The following is a 27960-nucleotide window of genomic DNA, read 5'->3' as shown; positions in this document are numbered from 1 at the left end:
ACATGAGCGCACGCTGTCCAATGAAGACCATCTCTCTGAATCTGATCCACACCATCAAACGCCGAGAAAAAAAAAACCCATCAGACCTGTAAGATTCTCTCCTGACCTTTAAAATTCACTCTTGAACTTTCTGAACGACTAAACGGATCCATCGCTGTTTCTTCTTTACCGGACACCGGAGCTGAGGGACGAGCACGCGCATGCTGGACGCGCATTTTAACGGTGAGTGCGCTTTGGAGGAAAAACTCCAAAAATAATCATTATGAAATAAGTATGAGTTTTATTTAGTGTCTTTTTTTGTTCGTAAAACATTTTAGATTTCACTTCTGACACTGTAAAGGCATATAAGTTATAAAAGACGTCAAAATGCTAGTAAACTATATTAACCTATACGGTTTTTGTTGATATTAGCACTTGAGCGTCTTGTTTTTAATACATGTTAGTCTAAATGAACGGATCACAGCAAAATATGAATTTATATATTGATTTGATGATATTTAAATAGCTAGTATGCAAATAGCCACACTTTTGTGATTTCTTCGACTTTGATTTCTTAGAGATATCAAGACATCGCAATGCAGCTAGATTAATGTTGGGTTATTGTTGATAATTAGCATCTGAGCGTCTTGTTTTTAATATATGTTAGCCTAGATGTACATATCACAACAGAATATGAATTTATATATTAAAATACACGGAGTTAAATGCATTTAAATAGCCTGATATACAAGTAGCCACTGATTTCTATCGACTTTGATTTAGAGATATAAAGACAGCTATGCAAATAGATTAACGTTAGGTTATTGTTGATAATTAGCATCTGAGCGTCTTGTTTTTAATATATATGTTAGTCTATATGTACAGATCACAACAAAAATGAATTTAAATATTAAAATACATAATTAATAGCATTTAAATAGCATAATAAACAAATAGCCACACTGTTTTTTATTACCGACTTTGATTTCTTAGAGAAAAAAGACATCAAAATGCAAGTAAATAAGATTACGTTAGGTTATTGTTAATAATTAGCATCTGAGCGTCTCCATTCATTCATTCATTCATATTCTTGTCGGCTTAGTCCCTTAATTAATCTGGGGTCGCCACAGCGGAATGAACCGCCAACTTATCCAGCATGTTTTTACGCAGCGGATGCCCTTCCGGCCGCAACCCGTCTCAGGGAAACTAGCTATGTTAGGCTATATGCACAGATCACAACAGAATATTATTTATGTATTAAAATATTTTAAGTCGATAACAGTTTTATATACAAATAGCCACAACACATTGTGATTTCTTATTGAATTTGATTTCTTAAAGACAAAAGACATTAAAATGCAATGCAAATGTAAGCTATTGACGTATATTATTGATGATAATTAGCATTTAATCGTCTTGTTTTCAAAATGTTAGCCTAGATCATAACAAAGAATCATCGTCATACCTTTGTTAATAACATTTAAATAACCTACTGCACAAATAGCCACACTACATTGTGATTTATTATTTAATAAACACCACATTTTAAATATATGCTAGACTATATCAAACATTTACAGGAAGGTTTTCATTCGTGTGTTATTTATGATAGTAGATGTCAATTAAATAGTTTTTTCTCAGTCACTAAAAGCTAAAAATTGGTTAAAATATAGTCTCTTGCATTTACAATATACAAACTAACGTTACCCTTGTGTCTGTATATTTTCCAGCAAGCGTTTTTTTAATAGTTGAATAGATTTGCAATGCTTCAAGGTCTTTTATTTATCCTAAAATATTAGGGGAGGGAAACGATCACAATAAAAAAGAAAGCCTGTCCAATTATTTAGCTTATTAATACAGACTAATAATAATATAAATGTGCAGTTTATTCATGGGTAAATTATAAATAGTAGGAGTATTTAGGATGATAGAATTAAATAGTTAAATGTTAAATTGTCGTTTTAAAACTGTCATTTTTATATAAAGTAAAATATGTCAAATAAAATAAGATAAATAAACTATTAATGAACTAAAGATCGTTGGTGTGTGTGTGGGAGTGGGCAAGTGGGTGGTCACGTCCATATAGGAGGCTTGACACGAGTCAATACGATCATATCCATCTTTTCAGTCCAGACATACATGACACACGGATGCATCGAGAACTCAACATCTCTAGCCTTATTATTTTAATACGCATCATTTTAGTGTGACACTTTAATATTGAGGTATTACTGTAGATTAAAGCGATGCTACATTCAGTGTCATGCCATTGTCAGAATGCACGTGCTCAAGTAAAAAAAAGATAATGCATGCTTTATTTCCTACTCAGTGATTATTGAAAGATCATTGAAAGAGTGTGAATGTGTTAATTGGTGTGTGTCTGTGTCAGACGGTGATGGACTTCAGAGCAGATGAGGATTTGGAGGAGCTTTGCCCGGTGTGCGGAGATAAAGTGTCCGGTTATCATTACGGCCTTCTGACCTGCGAAAGTTGTAAGGTACGACACAGTTTCTCTTTCTTTTCTTATCGGAAACGCGTTTCAAATGATTTATGACACATTTAATAAGTTGTTTTAATATAAACAATGTTAGAAAACAGCAAAGCTAGTTTTATTAACGACGATTCAATTATTTGTTAGTAAATGGTTTCCCTGTTATCTTATTTGACGGTAAAGTTTAGACACAGCTCACATCAGTAAAACAATAATATTTTTTTACATTACTGTATGGCTTGGATTATGGGTAGATGATAATAAATGACAATTTATGAGCAATTTAATAAGTAATATGAATACTTGGTATGGTTACTGTTTTACATTCCTGTGTGTGTAACGTTATGACCTTAATACAATAGAGTTAATGAGGACTTTAGTAGCTAAGTAATATAAATAATACTCGGTATAATACTGTTTTTACATTAGTGTGATGGTTGTGTTTAGGGTTAGGGTAGAGGGAGACGTTAATAAAAAACAGTTGATGGATTATTTCATAAATAATAATCATCGTTAATTTCCCGCCCCTGCTGTATCCCCTCTATTGGCATCATTAGCTGAGCTGCTGTTTTTGCTAATTTTTTGAACGACGTTTATTCGGTGATTTGTTAGTCATAATGCACGCGGATTTACATAATGTTTTAATATCCTAATATGTAGATTAATGTTCCTGTTAGAACTTCAGAATTAATTTCTAAAGTGTAACTATAGGCTAACTGGCACAGCCTAATGAACAAGCGTTCATATATATAAGCTAATGGGTGTCGTGTGAATAATTTACATTACGAGTTCGTCTTGTCACTCCTAAAAAATCACTTAATGTAATTTAATGTTAACATAACATAAATTCATTTCTTTCTGGTCTCTGTGTTCTCAGAAAGGTAAACAAAAAACGTAATTTATAACTAGGCTACTTGGTGTGTGTTTCAGGAACGTTTTAGTTGGATACTCCTGTTTTTATTAATAAAAACGACAATTTTATAATGTACTTCATTTTAAAAGTAACTACTTGTTTCAGAATGTACAGAGAACATTTAAAGTAACTTTTGAGATATTATTAATATAATGTTTCTTTTGGAATGTAACTTTTTTTCCAAGCATATCAGTACCACTTTAGTTTAGGTCACAATTCACTGTATTAACAAACCATTAATTAACACTACTAGCTTAATAAACTACTAATTAGCTGTTTTCTTAATAGTTTTTAAGGTAGAAGTTGGGTTTAGGTGATTGAGTAGGATTAGGGATGCAGAATAAAAGCATACACTGCAAAAAATGCTTTTCTTACTTAGATTTGTTTGTCTTGTTTCTATTCCAAATATCTACAAATACTTAAATAAAAACTTCTAGACGAGCAAAGCATATTGTCTTGTTTTAAGAAATAATATGCCAAAATGAAGTGAGTTTTTCCTTAAATCATGCGAAATAATCTGCCAATGGGGTTAGCAAAATAATCTTGTTTTTCGATTTGTGATAAATTTATTTTGCTTACCCCATTGGCAGATTATTTAGCATGATTTAAGGAAAAAGTCACTTCATTATGGCATATTATTTTTTAAAACAAGACAATATGTTTTGCTTGTCTAGAAAATGTTTCTTGATTTGAGAACTTTTAGATATTTGGACTAAGAGAAAAAATTGAAGTAAGAAAAGCATTTTTTGCAGTGTACTGTTTAACTACTAATGAACAGTTCATATCTTAATAATAGGCAGATAATAAGCCAGTAGTTAATAGCAAGAACAGTGACCTAAAGTGTTACAGAATATTCCAATAATGTTAACAGAATGATAATTAATAGAGTGTTTTAAAAAATTAGAAAAGAACTGATGTTTTTAAAAGTGAAATCTATTGAGCTTTCAGAGAACATTTAGAAATTTCCATAATTATTTGTTGTGTTTGCAAAATAATGTAAGAAATGCATGTTAATTTAACACTTTAACAACGCAATTACTGTATGAGCTGTAAAGCGTTTTTAAACCGTCTGACGGAACACACTGTTTACTGTGCTTTACCATGTCAGGGTTTTTTCAAGAGGACAGTTCAGAATAACAAGAGATACACGTGCACACAGAACCAGGACTGCGGCATCGACAAAACTCAGAGGAAAAGATGTCCGTTCTGCCGCTTCCAGAAGTGTCTGAGTGTCGGCATGAGACTTGAGGGTGAGCAACACTACAACATAAGTGGGGGAAAACACAACAAATGTCTATTACTGTAGTCATTTACAGTAAATACTGCAGTTCCTTTGAACCATGCTAAAGTGCATATATTACAGTATTTAATACACAATGCTAATTAATGCTCTAGCATACTGAAGTATTTAAAATAGAGATGTACTGTAATGAATACTGTAATATACTTAAGTTTACTACAGTAAACTGTGGTGTGCTGTAGTGTAATACACTATATACAGTAGCTGTAGAAACTACAGTAGGGTCATTTGTTTATATAGTCGTTGTGTTACTCTAGAATCACCACAACATATTAAATGCTATAAATGATGTTACCATAGCAACTGTAGAAACACCACAAAAGAATAAATGCTATCATTGGTGTTACCAAAGCAGCAGTAGAATCGCCACAACAGATCAAATACTGTAGTTTTTGTGTTACCATAGCAACTGTAAAATCGGCACAACAAATTAAATACTGTGGTTGTTGTGTTACCATAGCAACTGTAGAATCGCCACGGCAGATTAAATGCTGTAGTTGTTGTGTTACCATAGCAACTGTAGAATTGCCACAACAGATTAAATCCTGTAGTTGTTACCTTAGCAACTGTTGAATCGTCACAACAGATTAAAACCTGTAGATGTTGTGTTACCATAGCAACTGTAGAATCGCCACGGCAGATTAAATACTGTGGTTGTTGTGTTACCATAGCAACTGTAGAATCGCCACGGCAGATTAAATACTGTAGTTGTTGTGTTACCATAGCAACTGTAGAATCGCCACAACAGATTAAACCTGTAGTTGTTGTGTTACCATAGCAACTATAGAATTGCCACAACAGATTAAATCCTGTAGTTGTTGTGTTACCATAGCAACTGTACAATCGTCACAACAGATTAAAACTGTAGTTGTTGTGTTACCATAGCAACTGTAGAATCGCCATGGCAGATTAAATACTGTAATTGTTGTGTTACCATAGCAACTGTAGAATTGCCACAACAGATTAAAACCTGTAGTTGTTGTGTTACCATAGCAACTGTAGAATCGGCACAACAGATTAAAACTGTAGTTGTTGTGTTACCATAGCAACTGTAGAATCGCCACAACAGATTAAAACTGTAGTTGTTGTGTTACCATAGCAACTGTACATTCGCCACAACAGATTAAATACTGTAGTTGTTAGTTTAGCAACTGTACAATCGCCACAACAGATTAATGCTGCGGTCACACTAGAGTTTGAGCTAGCAAAATTCTGTAGTACTGCGCTGTGAAAAGGGGCGGGATTAAACAAGATGATTAGACATTTAAAAAAGTAAGCGATTGGTCCATATTTATTTCTGCCCAGAGAGGTCATGTTTTGATCTTCGATTGGTCTCACGCTGTCACGTGATGTGATTTCGCATTCAGAGTTCTCCAAGCTTGAACTTTGGAATGCAGCGAACTGCGAAGCTTGTTGCACAAGCTTGCGTTTCCGCTCTGATGCATTCGCATATGTTTGAATGGAAGTCTATAGGGAGAAATGTCCAATGTGACCGCAGCCTAATTCAAGTTACTATAGTATGCTTCAAAAAAAAAAAAAGTAGTGTTTACTATAAACCACCATAGTATTTGTTCTTGTGGAAAATGAAATCTTCTTGAGTGCATTGATTGTATTACTAGAAGTGTTTGAATGTGGACCAGTGCAATGCTTTATTACATGATCATATCATGTATTATGAGGACTTTTAGTTAGGGTTTAAAAACACATTAAAGGATAAAAAAATAAGAGACTACTTGAAAATTCTCAGTTTCTTAAGGTTTGCTAATACTTCCAAATATGACATAGCATTTCTAGCATTTTATATTCATTAGTCATTTATAGCATTTTTCTTTTCATTAAGTACAAAAAGTTGGTTTATGGGATATTTATTATATATAGTATTTTTCTTTTTTAAATATTTTCCAAATGATGTTTAACAGAGCAAGGAGATTTTCACAGTATGTCTGATAATATTTTTTTCTTCTGGAGAAAGTCTTATTTGCTTTATTTCTGCTAGAATAAAAGCAGTTTCTTAACTTTTTAAACACCACTTTACGGTCAATATTATTAGCCCATTTAAGCTATATATTTTCGATAGTCTACAGAACAAACCATCATTATACAATTACTTACCTAATTACCCTAACCTGCCTAGTAATCCTAATTAACCTAGTGAAGCCTTTAATAGTCACTTTAAGCTGTATAGAAGTGTGTTAAAAAAGAAATAGTCTAATATTATTTACTGTCATCATGGCAAAGAGAAAATAAATCAGTTATTAGAGATGAGTTCTTAAAACAATTATGCTTAGAAATGTGTTGATGAAATCTGCTCTCTGTTAAACAGAAATTGGGAAATAAAAATAAAGGGGGGCGAATAATTCTGACTTCAACTGTGTGTGTATGTGTGTGTGTGTGTGTGTGTGTGTGTGTGTGTGTGTGTGTGTGTATAATTTGCAAGAAATATTATTTGACCATTTAGCTTCACTCGGCATTTATTAATATTTGTTAATGTTAGCTGACACTGCAGTAACATTTGATTTCATTAATGGATTAATATATGCTGATATTAGCAAATCTATTGCTCATTTTTAGATGATAAGAGTTTCACTAATGACAACCTGTTGCAAAGTGTTGCCAAATGATGTTCTGGAAAAATCCCCTCGAATGCCTTTCACTCATTATAGATTTAAAACCCAAATGAAAATAAACATACAGATTTTTGTCCAGGCTTAACACAGTAATACATCTTTAGCACTAGGCAGTAAACATTAAATGTGTTATGAGGTTTTAAAACATTTTATGAAAGTCTAGTGGCTGCATATGAATTTGCAAACAGCTGAAGTCAATTATTCGTGTGAAATATCTATTATTCTTTATTTATATATGTTTAACAAAGAACACAGTATTTCCTGTTAATCTTTTATTTATTTTAGTTTGACTGGAGTAAATAAAAAGAAGAGTTAAACTTCTAAGGTAAATTTTATTAGAATTATATTATTATTATTATTATTATTATAACTTTATTCAACTTTATATAGGTGATAAAAACCTTGTATGGGACAAGGGAAGTGTGTCTGATTAAAAAAGCATAATATACAATACATTTTATATCAAAACATTATACAAAGCATTACCTTTATAGCTTTATTTTTACCTTTAATTTGAAGTTTCTTTTATTTCTTTTATTATTATATTATAAGTTGCCTTGCCTTATTAAAAATAATTAAATATATAAATATAATAATTGGTAGCTTAGTGGTTAGCACTGTGGCCTGACAGCAAGAAGGTCATTGATTTGAGTCCCGGCTGGGTCCGTTGGCATTACTATGTGGAGTTTGCATGTTCTCCCCTTGTTGGTGTGGGTATCCTCCGGGTGCTCCGGTTTCTCAAACAGTTTAAACACATGCGCTATAGGGGAATAGAATAAATTAAATTGGCCGTAGTGTATGAGTGTGTGTGTGTTTGTGTGTTTCACATTACTGGGTTGCAGCTGAAAGGGCATCCGCTGCATAAAACACATGCTGGAATAGTTGGCATATATATATATTAATTTGAATATTAATATATATAGTTTTATATATATATATATATATATATATATATATATATATATATATATATATATATATATATATATATATATATATAGTTGGTACGTTATTAATTTGTACTGCACTTAATTTGGAGGCTCGTGGGTCTCGTATTTGGCTTTGTGTGTGTGTATATATATGTGTGTGTGTGTGTGTGCGCGATTCCCAGGCCGAGTGCAGAGAAGCACCTGTTTCCGCGCGCGCCTGTGACACATTCCTCACGCGCTGATAAGACTCGCTGATTCATGCAGACTTCAGTCTCAGAGTTCACAAAACCAGCTGAAAATCTCCATATGAAGAGAGAGATACAGTTGCTTTTTTGCCCTGTAAACCGTGCCAAGCATTCCTGGCTGTATTTGGCTTTTTTAATCACGCTGCTCCGAAAATAACACAGAATTGCTTTTCTAGTTGTTTCAGGAAAAGTTCATCCGCAGAATGTAAATAATGTTTAGGAATTCATCATTTGTCTGTTTTTATTATTGATTTCTCTATGAGAGTATGCTCTGGTGCATTTTGTACAGGACTGTGTTTGTGGTCAGATACTGGAGTTACTTATTTTTGTTTTTGTTAATTTTGCTGTAATTTTGTGCTCGTGCTATTTATTTTATTACACCCATAATGTTATTGTGCATATTTTTTTGGATGATTAGTTTGTTTGTTTTTGATTATTTTTTTATTTTATTTAAATTTACTCATGATATTATTGTGCATATTTTATTTATTTATTTTATTTTACCAATGATATTATCTTGCATATTTAATTAAATTTAATTAGATTTACCCATGATATTTTGTTATTTTATTTTATTTTACCCTTGATATTTTATTTTACCCATGATATTTTTATTTTATTTTATAATTGATATTATTGTGCATATTTGTTTGGATGATTAATTTATTGTTTGTTTGTTTTTGTTTATTATTTAATTTTAACCATGATATTATTGTGCATATTTAATTAGATTTAAATTTTACTATTTTATTTTATTTTGCCCATGATTTTTTATTTTATTTTCTTTTGCATAAATGCATTATTTTTATTTTACTTTATTTTATTTTAATTTATTTTGTTACACCCATGATATTATTGTGCATGTTCGTTTGGATGATTAGTTTTTTTGTTTGTTTGTTTGTTTGTTTGTTTGTTTGTTTTTGATTAGTTTTTTATTTTATTATACCTATAATATTGTTGTGCACATTTAATTTTTATTATTTTATTACATCCATGAAATTTAATTTTATTTTACCCATGATATTTTATTTTTGTTTTACCCATGATATTTTATTACACCAATGATATTATTGTGCATATTTTATTTTATTTTATTTTATTAGACCTTTGCAGAATAAAACAAATATTTGCTTTTTACTCAAACCCATAAAGTACCTAATAAATCCATAAAAAACAATAATTTTTATGCAGTCTCTCGAGCTTTAAATATATTTGTTATTTAATTGTATTATTTATAAGCTAATATTAATTATAATATATATATATATATATATATATATATATATATATATATATATATATATATATAATGTAATATAATAAAATTGTGTCATTAATATAAACAATAAAACAAATATTTTATTATTGTATTAAAATGTATTATTATTTTTTAATATTTATTATTTATTATAATGATTAATTATTAAGTATTTGTTTATATTTATAGTACATAAGAACATATTGAGTAACTGTATTTATTTTAGAAATTTTCTGTGCCTTTGATATAAAGTATGACCACACAAATGCATTATTCCTCTCTCTTTTATTTTATCTCAGTTTATCTTCAATTGAATTAAAATTAATATTATAAAAAATATAAAAATATATATATTTTCTGCCAACTTTCTGTGCCTTTAACATAAAGTATGACCACATAAATGCATTATTTCTCTCTCTCTCTCTCTCTCTCTCTCTCTTTGTCTTCTCAGCTGTGCGTGCAGACCGGATGAGAGGTGGAAGAAATAAGTTTGGCCCAATGTACAAGCGAGACCGAGCCTTAAAGCAGCAGAAGCGAGCTTTAATCCGAGCTAGCGGCTTCAAACTGGAGGCTAACGGGACGCTGCTGTCGGGACAGACAGAGTTCAGTTCTGTAGGTCTGCAGTCTCCCTATGACTGTCCTCCGCCTGCTCTCGGAGTCGCTCTGCAGAATTACGGCTCATTCCCAGCACAGTATCAGTACACGGCTCCGTCTCTACCCAAATCCATCAAAGCCGAGTATCCGGACGCGTACTCCAGCTCTCCGGACTCCACGCTGGGTTACTCATACGCTGATGGATGCCTGAGCGCTTCACCACACAGTGTCCCCATAAACCCTGCGCTGCCGCCGCTGGTGCTGGAGCTGCAGAGCTGCGACCCAGATGAGGAGCAGGTATGAAGCAAAAAAAAATGCATGCAGATTTACAGTTGAAGTCAGAATTATTCGCCCGCCTGTTTACTTTTTTCGACAATTTCTGTTTAAAGGAGAAGATTTTTCCAGCACATTTCTAATCATAATAGTGTTAATAACTCATCTCTAATAACTGATTTATTTTATCTTTGTCATGATGACAGTAAATAATATTAGACTAGATATTCTTTAAGACACTTCTATACAGCTTAAAGTGACATTTAAAGGCTTAACTAGGTTAATTAGCTTGACTAGGCAGGTTAGGGTAATTAGGTAAGTTATTGTATAATGATGGTTTGTTCTGTAGACTATCGAAAATATATAGCTTAAAGGGGCTAATAATTTTGTCCCTAAAATGGTTTATAAAAAATTAAAAACTGCTTTCATTCTAGCCAAAATAAAACAAATAAGACTTTCTCTAGAAAAAAAAATATTATCAGACATACTGTGAAAATTTCCTGAATCTGTGAAACATCATTTGGGAAATATTTAAAAAAAGAAAACATTTAAAGGGGGGCTAATAATTCTGGCTTCACCTGTAGCTCTTTCTCTGTTAGTATTAAAAAAGTTGCCTTAAGGGTGGGTCGATAGACAATGCTATTGACACTTGCTGATGGCGGATTGACATCAGGATGCTGAGCTGGCATCACGATCCTCTATGGCAGGGGTTCTCAACTGGTCTGGCCATGGGACCCACATTTTTACATGGCCATCAAGCCGCGACCCAAATGTTCAGGAACTATAATATAATTTTAGGAATTATAATTCATTTGTATTTATTTGTTACCATACACAAGTAGTGACAGATAAATCATAAGAACATCACCAAGACTTACAAATAAACAATATTTTATCACTGTCATTTAACAAAATGCATCAAATTATAGAAATATTACAGAGTAATAGTGGTTAGGGGAAGGAAAGGTTCAGTTTCCATGAACTAAACAGTTAATAAAGCACAGGGTTCAACGCTAAGGATTTTTTCTACTGGTCTGATCGGGCCAGTGGTTCAGATTTTTACTTGCCCTGCCAAAATTTTCACTGGCCCCACCAAAAAAAAGGGAAGTTAATAGCTATTTTTAGCCACATATTTTAAATAAAGTGTCAAAAATAAAGTCTGTAAAATTTCAATACTTTCAAAAATGTAAATAAAAGTGTTGTGCAAGCAAAAAGAGCAGGATGGAAAATGTGGAGGTATGACTTGTCAAACTGACGGAAAACTGTGCAAAGCATCACTTCATTTTTATTTTGTCGTGTTGTTCCCACGTAAATGTCCACTTCCAAGATGTTAGAAACAGACATTTTCTTTTAGCCTTATAATTTGATGTTGCCGCCATGTTGCCGTTTCTCTGCTGTACTGATTGTTACCAGGCTACGGAAAAAAATAGCATGCTCAATCAGATAAGAGGAACCGGAAACGTTTCTACATCACAGACAAGGTAGTGCTTAAAGACTTAAAAGCACAAACTTGCAATTTGACAAATAGTCAAACAAATAAATGTAAGTGACAAGGCAGCACTGTCCCAATCGGGCCAGTAAGGATCCGGTCTAATGTCCCAAGTGTCTCTCATGCTGGCCCTGGGCCACCGGGCAGTGCTTATTGTTGAGCCCTGAATCATGTTGTCTGGTTTCTAAATGTCGTTTTAATTTAGAAGGTTTCGTGCTCTCTTGTGAGAGCAGCTCACTACTTATGACACACTGAGGCTTTAAGTCTTATTTGTCATCAATATTTGTAAATCCATACTTTACATATTTGGGGGCGTACGTGCACTTTAATATATTTGTTGCTTTCATTAAATGAAATTTCACATGTCAAACGGTAGGGTTGTCGTGCACGCATTTCAAAATAAAAGTCAAAATAAGTTGAAAATTAAACTTTTGTTGTTCTTTTGACCGGGTTCTTTTGAACCCACCAGTTGAGAAACACTGCTCTATGGAGCTAATAATATGCCAAAACAATCGGAATTTGAATTGTTCATTTGAATTATTGACATTTGTAAGTTAATAAATCGTCATTTTCATATGCTGTTAAAAATTGTTTTGAATTTGAATTCCTTACTTTGAATTTGAATTTCATAACTTGAATACTGAGCATCTGAAATTTAAGCAAACTGAACTTTTCAAGTCTGATTTTTTTTTAGACGCATTTCAAACGTCAGATTTTTTGTGTTCTGAATTCCTAGACTGCAGATATTGGGTTTGTAAAAATACAGTTTCAAATTTTCAAGATGAAGAAAATCAGAAAATCAAATTCAATATCCTAAAATTCAATTCAAGGGTTCACACTTAGCTGATGATTGATAGTACAGCTAGTTTGGCGTGCTGTCCCGGGAGAGAGCCCTGAGCTTATAAGATCCTCGAGCCCTGGGCTCCCTCCCGTTGCAAGGCGAGAGGGGAGTTTGAGCTCAGGTAGATCTCGATGACTCCCCCTCTTGCTTGTTGTAGCTAAGTGTCAGATATGGATGCTGAAAGGTGTACTCGGGAGTTTAGCTAAAGTATTTGGATTAATTGTTTAGGGTGCTTGTTTTTGAACTGTGGGAGGAAACCGGAGGACCCGGGGAAAACCCACGCGACCACGGGGAGAACGAGCAAACTCCGTACAGGAAATGCCGTCTGGTTTGGAAAGGAATTAAACCAGGGGCATTCTTGCTGTGAGGCAACAGCGCTAATCGCTGGCCACCGTGACGCCCTTTGAAAGGAGGGAAAGTAGGGTTGGGTGGGGGGGATTTTCGTCAAGACGAAGATATTGAGATGAGAAAAGTCTGGTTATTTATAGTGAGTTAAGGATCGTCTGATAGGATAATCAGTCGTTAGCTAAAGTTGGAACAGCTGTGACCAATCATAAGCACGTGATCCTCTCGAAATTTGTTTATAAATGAACTTCACAAAGTGCGCAACAGTTTTACACTAGAAAGCAGGTTTTATGCGGGAATGTAGCTGATATACAGTGTTGGGCAGTCGCTACTTTCTAAATCAAATTCCCTGTGGTGTTAATGTTGATAATGTAAATAATCTTGAATTTAATCCTCAGTTGTAGTTGGAAGCTTTAACCTTGGATCGTGATGTTTGTTGGATACGTTTGTCGTTTTGATGTCGTTAATGGTAAATGCACGCTCGAGTAGTCGATTGCTTCTGAGAGCGCCGACTAGTGGTTGAAGTAGTCGACCGCTCGACTAGTCGACTAGTCTATGCAAGCCCTAAATCAGACATTTAATAACTTTTGTTTTCATTATAAATTTGGAGCTTAAAAACGTTGGCTCGAATTATGCATTATATGCCTACTTTATAGAGAGATGAACCGAGACTGCAGTCCAACCATGAAGCAGATCAATGTTGATCTTTCTTTCGAGGTGTCGGTGCAGAAATGAACAAAATAACAGACATAATACAGAATATTATAAGAGTAAAATATTGAGAGAATGCTAGATGGTAATTTAGCATTTGACATGAAATGCAGGCAGCATGGTGGCGCAGTGGGTAGCACAATCGCCTCACAGCATGAAGGTTGCTGGTTCGAGCCTCGGCTGGGTTAGTTGGTGTTTCTGTGTGGAGTTTGCATGTTCTCCCAGTGTTCACGTGGGTTTCATTCGGGTGCTCCGGTTTCCCCCACAGTCCAAACACGTGCGCTATAGGGGAATTAATTAACTAAATTGTCTGTAGTGGATGCTAACCACTGAGCCACCGTGCCACCCTAGTATAGTCACTCTGAATAAAATGTGTGTGTGCGTGCGCAGGTGAGAGGAAAGATCTGCGCGTATCTCCACCAGGAGCAGAGTGGCAGAGGAAAGCTGGAGAAATCGCGACCCTTCAGCCTGCTGTGTGTCATGGCCGACCAGACGCTCTTCTCTATCGTGGAGTGGGCGAGAAGCTGTGTCTTCTTCAAGGAACTAAAGGTACGGCTCCCAGATAAGACAAACCCTGCGTGTTTACACAGCTCCCATCAGACAAAGCAGTGTTGTGTCTATTAAAAGACGCTATTTTGGAGAACGCCTGCTATTGTCGCCACATCATGCATTGGGTAAAGATAAGACGTAGGGCGTTCTGATATTAATAATAATAATAATCATTTATGTTTATATGTAGCGCCTTTAAAACTTCATTCTCCCTGCGCTTTACACAAAAGAAAGAAACAGTTTTGAGTAACAAAATAAAACCTTCACAATAGATAAAACATCATAAAAAATACGAAGATGCTATTGTTAGTGTTTTATCTTCGCAGTTTCTTGAAGTAATATTTTTATTTAAAGAAATGGAAGGTTGTTTTAACCCAACATGTGGTTAAATATCTATTAAGTGGTTTGAAATATGCAGATTTGTTGGATGTGTGATGTAATTTGAACTGGTGCATAAAGAGAGGGCGGGGCATATAGTAGCTCCGCCTCCTTTTTGTAAAACAGCCAATAGCGCTTTGTTTTTATTACAGCTCTGCTAGTGAGAGTTGGTGAGAGTGTGTTGAAGGGGGCGGGGCATGTCAGATACTAGAGGGCGTTTGATTGGTCAGAAGATTTGATAAGAAACTGAAGTATAAGGTGATATTAAAAAAGATTGTAAGCTTTTATTTAGTTTATATTTTCTTCAAATTTTGTCACGGGGTTTTTTCACAGGGACTTTAAATTTTAATGACACGTCCACAATAGGGTTCCTTTAGTTACTGTTCGCTAACACATTTATTAACATGAACAAAAAAATAATACATGTATTATATAGTAATTGTTAAATCCTTGCTAACATTAGTTAATTACAAAAAATATGAAAATAATGATTAATTGAAAAATAATGAAAAATAATACTGCTGTGGCGACCTCGGATTAATAAAGGGAATAAGCCGAAAATAAAATGAACGAAGGAAAGTTAATAAAAATGTATTGATATTAGCTTATTGTTCTTCATAATTGAGCTAATATAAATAGCATAAAATGTCATCAAGAATTTGTTCAGCTGTGATTTTGTCCTATTTTACACTTTTTTTTACACTTACAGTATTTTTTAAATAAAACTTAATTTAAAACGTACCATATTAAAGTACAAAAACTCTAAAAATAAAACAAATCTGGATAATATTTTCCATAATTCATGCATTAAAGGGTTAACTAATGGAACCTTATCGTAAAGTGAGACCACACATTTTAACCCGGTATTTGGGTTTTTAAAAATTTGGTCAAAAAAAACTTAATTTGCAAAAATTAAAATGTATTTCGATTTTACCATATTAAAGTACTAATATTAAGAATAAATAAATAAAACAAACCTAGTACTTAAAAGTACTTAAATGAATAAATCTAGATATTATTTTCCATAATTGATGCTTTAAAAGAGGTAACTAAATGAGCCATTTTGCAAAATGTGACTACACATTTTAACCCAGAGTTTGGGTGTAAAAAAAGGGTAAAATAAAACCGAATTAAATAAAAATGATTAAAATTTTACCGTCATATTAAAGTACTAACATTCATTCATTTTCTTGTCGGCTTAATCCCTTTATTAATCTAGGGTCGCTACAGCGGAATGAACCGCCAACTTATCCAGCAAGTTTTTATGCAGCGGATGCCCTTCCAGCTGCAACCCATCTCTGGGAAACATCCACACACACATTCACACACACACACTCATACACTACGGACAATTTAGCCTACCCAATTCACCTGTACCGCATGTCTTTGGACTCTGGGGGAAACCGGAGCACCCGGAGGAAACCCATGCGATGGCAGGGAGGGAAACCCACGCGAAGGCAGGGAGAACATGCAAACTCCACACAAAAAAGCCAACTGAGCCAAGGTTCGAACCAATGACCTTCTTGCTGTGAGGCGACAGCACTACCTATTGCGCCACTGCCTCGCCCATATTAAAGTACTAACATTCAAAATAAAAAAATATATAAATAAAATAAAATAATAATAATAATCTAGATAATATTTTCCATAATTCATGCATTAAAGGGTTAACACAGGGGTGTCCAAACTCAGTCCTGGAGGGCCGATGTCCTGGATAGTTTAGCTCCAACCCTAATCAAACACACCTGAAGCAGCTAATCAACTCAATTAAACTCAGCAGGACACCGGCCCTCCTCCACCGAGTTTGGACAGGCCTGGAATAATTAATGGAAAAAAGTGACCACATTCTATTAACCCAGGTTTTAGGTCAAATAAAACTGGATTTCAATTTTACCATCATATTAAAAGCACTAAAGAAATCTAGATCCACAATTCATGCATTGGTGTTAACCAATGGACCGATATTGTAAATGGTAAAGTGTTTGGGTCAAATGAAGCTGAATTGTGTTAAAAATTAAAATGAGTTCATATTTTATAATCGTATTAAAGTGCTAATTCTAAAAATAAAACAAATCTGGATAATATTTTCCATAATTCATGCATTAAAGGGTTAACTAATGGAAGGTTATTGTAAAGTTCGACCACATTTTTTAACCCAAAATTTAGGTTTGTCAAACATTTGGTCAAATATACAAGCCAGCATCTTAACAGCCCAGCGTTTGGGCCCAGATTGATATCCTGTGAGGAATTTGAGCAGAATCTGGACACTTAGTTGCTGTTCCGAGCAGTGACTCACAGGAGCTTCATTGTTGCTGCCATTGCCGAGCAGATACAGTGTGGACACCAGTACAGTCTGCTACAGCTCATATAAATGCCTCAGTTATTCGTCTCCACACGCATTATAATGACTGCCTGCCCTGACCAATTCAAGCAAATCATGCAGCATTTCAAACTTTTTGTCTTCGCACTTTCACACCTGCGTGACCGTCGCATATTTTCCCGCACAGCGCATTCCTCTGTAGCCATGGAAACGAGCGGGAAAATGAAGTCGCACGTCACTGCTTTCAGAGACGCCTAATGGCAATCTGTGCAGGAATCCTGTCGCATTTTTCATCACAGCAAGTGTTTGGTGTGAAGAGTTTCAGAGTATTAATTAAATGATCATTTTTAGAAAGTTTCATTACAGTTACTTATAATTACTTACTTTAAATACTGTTAATAAATCCAGCAGATCTGTGTACAGCCGAAGAACTATTCAACCTCCTGTGAATTTTTTCCAATATTTCCCAAATGATGTTTGACAGAGCAGTGAATTTTTCACAGTATTTCCTATGATATTTGTTCTTCTGGAGAAAGTCTGATTTGTTTTATTTCGGCTAGAATAAAAGCAGTTCTTAAATGTTTTAAAGCCATTTTAAGGTCAATATTATTAGCCCCCTTCAGCAATATTAGTTTTGGATTGTCTCCAGAACAACTCGCTGTTATTATTGTAGCACTGTAGCATTATAAAAACTATTATGTTTAGAAATTGGTACACCTGCCCAACTGCTTAACGCAAATTTCTAATCAGCCAATCACATGGCGGCAACTTAATGCATTTTAGACGATGATCATGACGATCTGCTGCAGTTCAAAGCGAGCATCAGAATGGGGAAGAAAGGGGATTTAAGTGACTTTAAATGTGGCATGGTTGTTGCTGCCAGACGTGCTGCTCTGAGTATTTCAGAAACTGCTGATATACTGGGATTTTCACGCACAACCTTCTCTAGGGTTTACAGAGAATGGTCTGAAAAAGAGAAGATTGGAGAAACGTTGCCTGCTCTGATGAGTCTCCATTTCTGCTGACACATTCGGATGCTCGGCTCACAATTTGGCTTCAACAACATGAAAGCATGGATCATCCTGCCTGTATCAGTGGTGGATTCATCTTGAGTATTGCTGCTGACCATGTCCATCCCTTTATGAGCACAGTGTCTCCATCTTCTGATGGCTACTTCCAGCAGGATAACGCAGCATGTCATAAAGCATGGTTCATCTCAGACTGGTTACTTGAACATGACAATGAGTTCACTGTACTCAAATGGCCTACACAGTCACCAGAGCTCAATCCAATAGAGCAGCTTTTGGATGTGATGGAACAGGATATTGGCAGCAACTGTGTGATGCTATCATGTCAATATGGAGCAAAATCTCTGAGGAATATTTCCAGTATCTTGTTGAATCTACACCATGAAGGATTCAGGCAGTTCTGAAGGCAAAAGAGGGTCCAACCCGGTACCATTAAGGTGTACCTAATAAAGTGGCCAGTGTGTGTATATGTATTTATCTGTAATTCGCACACCAACAGCTCAAAACTGTGCATCAGGTCTGAAAAGGGTTTTATGGAGCTGTGTGGGGGATCATCTGGAGTGTGTGTGTGTGTGTGTGTGTGTGTGTGTGTGTGTGTGTGTGTGTGTGTGTGTGTGTGTGTGTGATTTACAGTATGTGGATGAAGATGAGGGTTTGAGGAAGGACAGGAGGTGTGCAGCTCATAAATACAGATCGGACACAAGGCCTCTGATTTTCTGGCTTTATGATGTCTGTCCGCTGAGCTCTTCATCTGGATCTCAGGGCTTTAGGGTCAGAGGTCGTGCAAATAGAGGAAAACCAACTGCAGAACGCATTTTTATTATTTATTTTCATGAGATCCGAATTGTTGTAAAGGTTTTGGAATAGGGTTGAAAATGACGAGATTTTTAAAAATAATTCCCAAGTGACGTTCAACAAAGCAAGAACATTTTCATCGTATTATATATATATATATATATATATATATATATATATATATATATATATATATATATATATATATGAGCAATATCACACGAGTAGCAGTGCGATATGGCTGTATATCGGCACTGGTGGGAGGCGTGCGTTGGCACAAAGCCGCAGGCCGAGTGCCTTAGTGCCCCCACCAGTGCCGATATACAGCCATATCGCACTGCTAAGAGTGTGATATTGCGTTTATACAACAGTTTGACGGCATAATTGTGTATATAAAAACAAAATCAAACATGGAGAGTCTCAAAAACCCTTTTGTATGAGGAACTACTTTCTTCCGTGTTGGATTCAAATCATAAGCTGACAGTTAAACAGCTGAGCAAGCATCTCTTAAAGATTCTAATGACACTTTAGATCTAACAAGGAGTGCCGAGTTACTTCATAGTTTGAGGTCGATATTGAGCTCTTTTACAGCCAACCATGTCTTTAAACTTTTTACGGCCCATACAGTTGTATTCATGCCGATTTTTTTCTAAATAGTCCAAATCTGCTGATGTAACGGCTACACTTCTTGCAGGTTGCTCCATTGATGTCGTCTTTTCATCTTCTTCTTCATCTGATGGGCTTTCATAGCTAATATTGAAGGATACATTCATGAAAAATGGGTCATTTGCCATGTCTGTTTGGCTAAACGGATTCGCTGGGACAGTTTGAAACTTTGTATCTTTTTAAATAGCTTGCTAGGAACTCCTTGCAAGCGGAGTGATATAGTATGAGTAAAGAGGCTGTATGGATGCTGATATTACTTAAGTATCTCACGGCTATCAGCCAATCAGATTCGAGAACCAGACAGAACTGTTGTGTATGTATATATATATATATTCTTTTTTTATTATTATTAATTAATTTTTTTTATTGAAAATTCCCACATGATAAAAATGCTGAAGTAATTTATAGTATAATACAAGTTTCCAACAGTCATATTTACTGTAACTCACTACAGTATTTTTGTTCGTGTGGGTTATTATTTTTTAGATTGTCTCCAGAACAAACCACTGTTTTACAATGACTTGCCTAATTAACCTAACTTTACCCTAATTAAGCCTTTAAATGTCACTTTAAGCTGAATACTAGTGTCTTGTTTAATAATTAGTAACATGATATACTGTCATCATGGCAAAGACAAAAAAAAAACAATAATTAAAGCAATAGTGTCATAAACATTTGTAATAATATTTTAACTTGAACTGTTTTGACTTCCCACTATAATAATATGCTCTATGATAAGACTATATAAGTCTGTGTTGATCATACGTGTTGATTTGTGATTCAGGTGGGCGATCAGATGCGTCTGCTGCATAACTGCTGGAGCGAGCTGCTGCTTCTGGATCACATCTGCAGACAGGTGCATCATGGGAGAGACGGCAGCCTGCTGCTCATCACAGGACAGGAGGTGAGCGTCTGCATATACATCATCAACATGTTTCACACATGCTCCTTCCTTAGTGTGTGCTGTATTCCAGGAAATCCCTAATATGGATGAAGGCAGTCGGCTATTGCTGTAGTTGAATAAAAATAAGATCTGAATTAATATAAAAAGGCTTTAACTGATCATTTACACCAAACTTTTCGGCTCGCGACTCCAAAAATGACAATGCCAGTGACTCGCGACCCCCAATATCCTCGGAGGTGGTTATAAATACAGCGATTATAAATGCAAAGGCACACCAATAGACCCAAGTCTATTCTTCATTTAATGTTTTAAATGTATGTCAGAGCTGTAAATGGGCCAGAAAGTTTAACCTGGTGTTATAAAATCAATCTTCGTCTGACGCTATTGCTGTATCTTTAATGTAATTACCCCAGGAGTCACAATCCAATAGAACTGCTAACTATAAGCTACTATTGTAACTTTATAGCAACTATATAGTAACTAAAAACGGCTATTTTTTTCTCTTCAGTAGGTTATAGATAAAATATGGTAGATTTTTGGAAATCACCAGGCGACCCTACTTCATTGTCCTGCAACCCCTCGGGGGGTTCCGACCCCAGTGGCGTAGCGCAAAATGCAGAGGCCCCCCTGCAGGGATCGCTGACGGGGCCCCCTGATGAAGGGGGGGGGTACGTCATATGTCAATTTGCATATCACTGACGTCATCACGTTCTACTGTTTCTGTTTAACAGCATATGGTTAATAAAGGGGTATTTATAATTGCACTACACTTTATATAAGCATGTTTATTTAACTAAATGTATTGCTGTTTGAATACAGTATATCATTATAGATGTGTAGTGAATGTGCAGTAATCTCTCATATGGAATAAACTCAGACAAGTTCAGAAACTGTCACTAAAATATCTGTGATTGTGAACAAGAAAAGAATAAACGGACCAATTAAATTGTTAAAATAAAGTAGAAGTAGATCGGTTTGACTGTACAAGGGAAATACCTTCACACTGCCTGTGCTAAATCATTTGTCGTCGGTACGCAGAGGGGTGATCTGCTCTCGGGCTGCAGGTGGGAGAGGCTGCTGTAGAGGACTGACTGGACCGCCTGTCAGTGCTGTGAGGCGGGGGAGGGGTCGGCGGCATCACACGCAGCTCGTTGAGAAGAGTAGGGACGGTACAGTATGGACAAATGACAGTCTAAAAAAAATCTCCAATAACACACAAAACAGTTGCTAGATTTGTCGCTAGGGGGGTCTGAAAAGTCACTAAATCTAGTGACAAAGTCGCTAAGTTGGCAACATTGGCGGCAAGCAATCAGAATGAAGTAGTCCACCGCTTGAGAGGTGTTCAGAGAACACAGATGTGTGAACTTTGGTTTCGACCACAGTTGTTCCCAACAGTTTATTGAAAATCGCGACGACGCGGGGCCCCCTAATCACGCGGGGCCCCCCCGCGGTGCGTGCCCTGCGGGCCCGTCCGCTACGCCACTGTCCGACCCCCACTTTGAGAACCACTGATTTACACGACTGCGACATTAAGTGGTTTAAATGTGTTCTTCCAGCCATCTTAGGTATTTTCATAAGAAAGTTGATTTATAATTCGATGCTGACATGACTGACATCTTAAATGAGAAAATAGTGGGCGTGGCTTGTTTTTTCTACTGCAAGCTGATTGGATGTAGTAAAGTCGGTGTTTCATTCTGAATGATGGGGAAATGGGTTTGGGGAGTTATTACAACCTAAGACTCCTCCTCCTCACCCTTTCTGTTTGTTGCTGTCAAAACTGACAGCTGGAGGGTGTGGTAAAGTGTGTTAGCCACGCCCACTACCTCAGACAGACCTAATCTGATCATTTAAATGAAAACAAGAGCATTTCCAGATTTCAATTGAAGATTACAAGAGCAAACTATTTCATTTTTCTTAATGACATGCACAGATGAATTGTTCTGCACAAAACTAGCAACGTGAGCTAACAAAATCAGTACAATTACTTTTGATTTCATGAGTACTGTACTTTAAAAAAAACATACATAGCGCGAGGTCCATGTGACGTGATAATTATTAGCCTCCCTGTATACCCCCCCCCCTGCCTATTTCTGTTTAACACATTTCTAATCATAATAGTTTCAATAACTCATCTCTAATAACTGATTTATTTTATCTTTGCCATGATGACAGCACATAATATTAGACTAGACATTCTTTAAGACACTTCTATTCAGCTTAAAGTGACATGTAAAGGCTTCACTAGGGTAATTAGGGTAAAGTTAGGGTAATTAGGCAAGTCATTGTATAACAGTGGTTTGTTCTGGAGACAATCCAACACTAATATTGCTGAAGGGGCGAATAATATTGAGCTTAACATGGCTTTAAAACAATTAAAAACTGCTTATATTCTAGCTGAAATAAAACAATTAAGACTTTTTCCAGAAGAACAAATATTATAGGAAATACTGTGAACATTTCCTGAATCTGTTCAACATTATTTGGGAAATGTTTAAATAAATTAACTGGAGGGCGAATAACTCTGACTACAACTGTAAATGCACACCAAACACACACTGCAGACGGAGCATGTGTGAATCAGGCATGTGTGTGTGTGTGTGCTGCAGGTGGAGCTGTCGGCGGTGTTGGACGCTGGTCCTCCTCTGTCCAGCATGGTTGAGCGAGGGCAGGATCTGTCCCGCCGGCTCCAGCTGCTGCAGGTGGACAGCAGAGAGATGGCCTGTCTGAAGTTCCTCATCCTCTTCAACCCCAGTGAGTCTCACTACAACACACACTCACACTTCATGCTAGAAATGCTAAACAAATGGTGCCCAAACTTTTTTTCATATTAAGTGAATTAAATCTCACGGTTCTGATCACGTTATGGTTTTTTAGTCAAAGGTCGTACCATTTTTTGGGTCAGCCAAAAAGGGGAGGAGACTAAAGTAATTTGCTTTTCATTTATTACAGAAACAGCACCGCAAGATTCTTTTGCTTTTTAACAAACAGAACTTAGAAGCGGCAATTTTATTACAAATAAAATGAAGAAATAATCAGCTGAATAAAAATAAATAGTTCAATATTCAGTGCTGTGAAAAATTCACTGCTACTACAACTGATGCTGTTGTTGGATTGGCTAATCGGGAGGACCAGGAGAATTCCCGGTGGGCCGTGAGGGTAAGCAGCAAGAAACACCAAAACTAACCCGGTCTAAACTCCGACGCAAAGTTGCGCCTCGCCTACACACTGCTTAATACACACAAGAGAGCAATAGGCAAATATCTTTACATATGAAAACATTTAAATATTAAAGATATATATAGGATATAATAAGAATAGATATAGAATATAAATATAAAGGATTAAAATATTACAAAACATATTTTCTAGCCTACATAAATATGAAAAATCACTGCTTTTATGTCTTCTTCATCTCGGGAGGCTTTAGTTGTTGGTTCATTCTGCTGTGGTGACCTGTGAAATAGCGACTGAAGGAAAATAAATGATTGAATGATGTAAAATGACAATATGTAAACACACTGGAAATAACTACCTTAAAAACAATTACTAACAATTGAAACTTCCACCAGTGTTTATTCAGAAATTGCTTGTTAATTGGGGCGTCACGCAGGCACAGTGGTTAGCATGATCGCCTTACAGCAGAAAGGTGGCTGGTTCGAGCCCCGGCTGGGTCAGTTGACATTTTCCCCAAAGTCCAAACACATGAGCTAGAGGTGAATTGAATAAGCTAAACTGGCCAAAGTGTATGTGTGTGAATGAGATTGTATGGGTGTTTCCCAGTGATGGGTTGCAGCTGGAAGTCTATCCGTTGCATAAAATAAATGCTGGATAAGTTGGCAGTTCAGAATAATAATAAAGGGACTAAGCCGAAAAGAAAATGAATGAATGCTAGTACATTTTAGAAATGACAAAACAGCAAGAAACACAATAAAATAAATAAACTTTACATTTTAAGTACAAAAAAAATATTCAATTCCTAAAATAAAGGTAATTCAGTGCATTATAAATGAAAGCAATGTATATAAATGTTTTCCAGTTTGGTTTTATAATTACCGTCACTTTTATTTTGACAGAAACATACGAATTTAATGCAGAATTCAGATTTGAAAGATCATTCTGCTCCAATGTTTGTCTTTTCATCAAACCCCGATTTGATGAGCCACTTGCTGTTATGATTATATCCTAAATGCAGTAATTCATAAACATTCACACAAATAAATCCAGCTCTGTCTGAAAGCGTTCCTGGAAATGTCCAATTACAGTTTGGCGAGGCACAACAAACAAACAAACATCTGAAGGCAGAAAGACGTGGAGAAAGCTGAAGAATTTATCATCTGCTCTCTCACACACACACACACACTCGTTCGCTCGCATTGATTTTCTTCATTCTTTGGCTAAATGTGCGCAGCTTTGAGTCATTGATGTCCTTCAGACGCAGTGAAAAGATTATTCAACGTTTTAATTAGTGTGTGAATGGCTCTCCTGATGAGCTCCGCTAATGCTTTAAAGTGCTCCGTTAATGGCTTTATTGTCACACACACACACACACACACACACACACACACACACACACACACACACACACACACACACACACACACACACACACACACACACACACACACACACACACAGGAAAAAAAGAGTTACAAAAGCTCGTCAATAGAGCACAATCTTAAAATGACAACCTTATTTACCTGTAAAAGATGAATAACAGAGCAAGCTGTCTAATTAAAAGGCTTCAAGCTGTTCACAATACAAACACAGTAATGAAACCTTCCTTATCTTCCTAGGAAATAAAACAAATTTCTGCAGAAGAAAAAACTATTAGAGGAAATACTGTGGAAAAAAATCTGTTCAACATCACCTGGGAAATATTTAACAAAGGAGTGACTTCAGCTGTACCTGATCCTGCTTTAGATCTTTTTCTTGGAACGCAAAATTACCCATGATGTTTTGCGTGTATGCGCAAGGAGAATGCGAAGGACTTCCGGTCGGCAGCTGATGCGTGTAAACAGTCACATTTGGACAGCTTTGAAACGATAGTTTTAATCTATTTTACCTGCTTTTATCCTCTTTGAACTAATACTGTTGTCCATCAGCAGCATCTCCTGGACTGATCATTTACAGAAATGCCATCTAATAGGATGGAAAACAGCTGCTATGAGGCGTTTCCCCCTCGTCAGACGGCATCTTCTGCAGTTTAAACATGGCTAAAGTCAACATTTTCTCTTTATTTCAAATATATAACCAGCCCAAACACATGTAGTTCACCAAAATGTTTGACACACACACGTAGCCTGTACTGTGCCACTGACACACTGATTTAATAACTGTGACAAAGTGAAAATATAGACTAGTGTCATTTCCAAATGACAGAAAAACACAAACCGTGGTGAAAACCACACACGAAATAAAACACAAACGGCTCGCGATTAGAATGAACAGCAAATCAGCAGCAGAGGATCAATAACAGACTTTTATTGCTCATTTTTGTAAATTGCATGACTTTCATACCTGTTAAGTTTCATGCCAGTACTCTGGTTTGCTCTCTCTCTCTCTCTCTCTCTCTGTGTGTGTGTGTGTGTGTGTGTGTATTGAAGAGCCGCTGCGCTAACAGCTGACAGGCCGGGAACGCACACACACACACACTGTATTTCTGACGGCAGACACGTGAGCTAGGAGAACGTTTTTCTCGTATTTCTGACGCGCTTGAACCACATGTGACAGATTATAACGGCTTTAACAGACACATTTCTAAGTTGTGTGTCACAAAAACACTCTGTTATCCATTAAAAACGTCATTGAAACCCATTTCCTGAGCGCAAATTACCAGTTGTACACGCTGTAAACGGAAGTGTTTAGCATTCTACCGGAAGACGCTGGTCGCGATGGCGCCCTCCATGCAGCAGCTATGAAAAAGGTCTAAATTGACTGACTGAATACGTGTCTAATCTGGGAGGTGATGATGATGATGAATACCTGTGTGTGTGTGTGTGTGTCTTCCTCAGACGTGAAGCTCCTGGAGAACCCGCAGTTTGTGGAGAGCGTGCAGGAGCAGGTGAACGGGGCTCTGCTGGAGTACACACTCTTCTCGTACCCGCAGTGTGTGGAGCGCTTCAGTCAGCTGATCCTGCGGCTGCCCGAGCTGCGTTCGCTGAGCGCCGAGGCCGAAGACTTCCTCTGCTACAAACACCTGTGTGGAGAAGTGCCCTGCAACAACCTGCTGATCGAGATGCTGCACGCCAAGAGGTCCAGCGCACAGTGAACACACACACACACACGCACGTACATGCTTTTCACACACTGCCGTCTGGTTTGTAGTAAGATAGAGATTCTGAAATCAAGAAGCATTTTCCAGAGCAGTTCCCAAACTTTTCCCAAAATAACGAGTAGGGTGAAGCTGCAGGCCCGGAGACCCAACTGCACGCTCAGACCTGCGCGCACACACCGATTGTTTTCTCAGACAGTGCCACCTGCTGTTGGAAGTCAATGTAGCAATAAACACCCATAACATCACCAGAGGGGAGTCAACAGGACCAAAGGTCCGTTCTTCGTACCTCGCTTAAATGATCGAAGATGATTTGGCAGATCCTGGATCTGTTAATCTTGATAACTGATCTCTCGCTAATTTGGTTCTTCAAACAAGTTCGCGAATCAGATTAGAATGTCTGGAACTGATCTGAGATCGCTGCGTGTGTTGTGAAGGACAGATCTATCCATCCTCGAAATCATGATCAGCAATGCAACGATTGGCTGACGGCACAGCAGCGTAATGACATCATCTGATTAATATTCAATTATCCATGTGAGCAAAATTCGCAGTCAACGGTTTGTTAAATATGATACGCAATAACTTTACACCTTGTTGTGGGCTGTATGCTTGGCTCTTTCATTTGTCAAGAGCAATTTATTTAGGTTTAGGTTTAACTTTATTTGTCCCCGAGAGGAAATTTGTCTTGGGCATAAAAGGTGCTACAACATTGTCTAAACAGACAGTAAAAATAAATAAAACAAAACAATTAAGAACAAACAGTTAAGAACATACATATTTAGTTTTACAGTTAGCGGATTTTCCTTATTATAGTAGTATTATTGTAGCCGGTTTTTTAATCGGTGTAAAGAATAACTATTTTTTACAAAAGCATTTTGATATTGGTAAAGGCGTCTGCAACTTTTATGAAGCATCAAATCACCGTCATATATTAACTGCCAAAACATGTTTATGACTGCATAAATGTATTATTGCTTTTAAAAAGTCACATATTGTGCACGTCTATTATCATACACAAATTGTACTAAAGCGATCTAAACAGTTCATACCA

General features: G+C 36.3%; 1 protein-coding gene across 4 annotated transcripts; it reads left to right on the top strand.

Annotated features, from left to right (window-relative positions):
- On the top strand, positions 1-27960 carry nr5a1a (nuclear receptor subfamily 5, group A, member 1a). 4 transcript variants are annotated; one of them, XM_087264022.1, is made up of 9 exons: positions 1-88; positions 182-222; positions 2369-2476; positions 4492-4633; positions 10194-10633; positions 14386-14544; positions 20516-20635; positions 23242-23386; positions 26647-27656. In XM_087264022.1, exons 3-9 carry the CDS (start codon positions 2375-2377, stop codon positions 26901-26903), a joined length of 1365 nt encoding a protein of 454 aa, XP_087120148.1. In that variant the 5' UTR covers positions 1-88; positions 182-222; positions 2369-2374; the 3' UTR covers positions 26904-27656.

This window comes from Danio rerio, chromosome 8, assembly GCF_052040795.2.
Source record: "Danio rerio strain M-AB ecotype USA chromosome 8, GRCz13ab, whole genome shotgun sequence".
Lineage (NCBI taxonomy): Eukaryota > Metazoa > Chordata > Actinopteri > Cypriniformes > Danionidae > Danio > Danio rerio.
This window is presented reverse-complemented; position numbering and strand designations above follow the sequence as displayed.

Excerpts from the sequence above, each read along its gene's own strand:
- nr5a1a (XM_087264022.1), top strand. The coding sequence starts at position 2,375 with ATGGACTTCAGAGCAGATGAGGATTTGGAGGAGCTTTGCCCGGTGTGC. Across the intron at positions 4,634-10,193 it reads TGTCGGCATGAGACTTGAGG|CTGTGCGTGCAGACCGGATG; the intron begins GTGAGCAACACT and ends TTGTCTTCTCAG. Across the intron at positions 20,636-23,241 it reads TGCTCATCACAGGACAGGAG|GTGGAGCTGTCGGCGGTGTT; the intron begins GTGAGCGTCTGC and ends TGTGTGCTGCAG.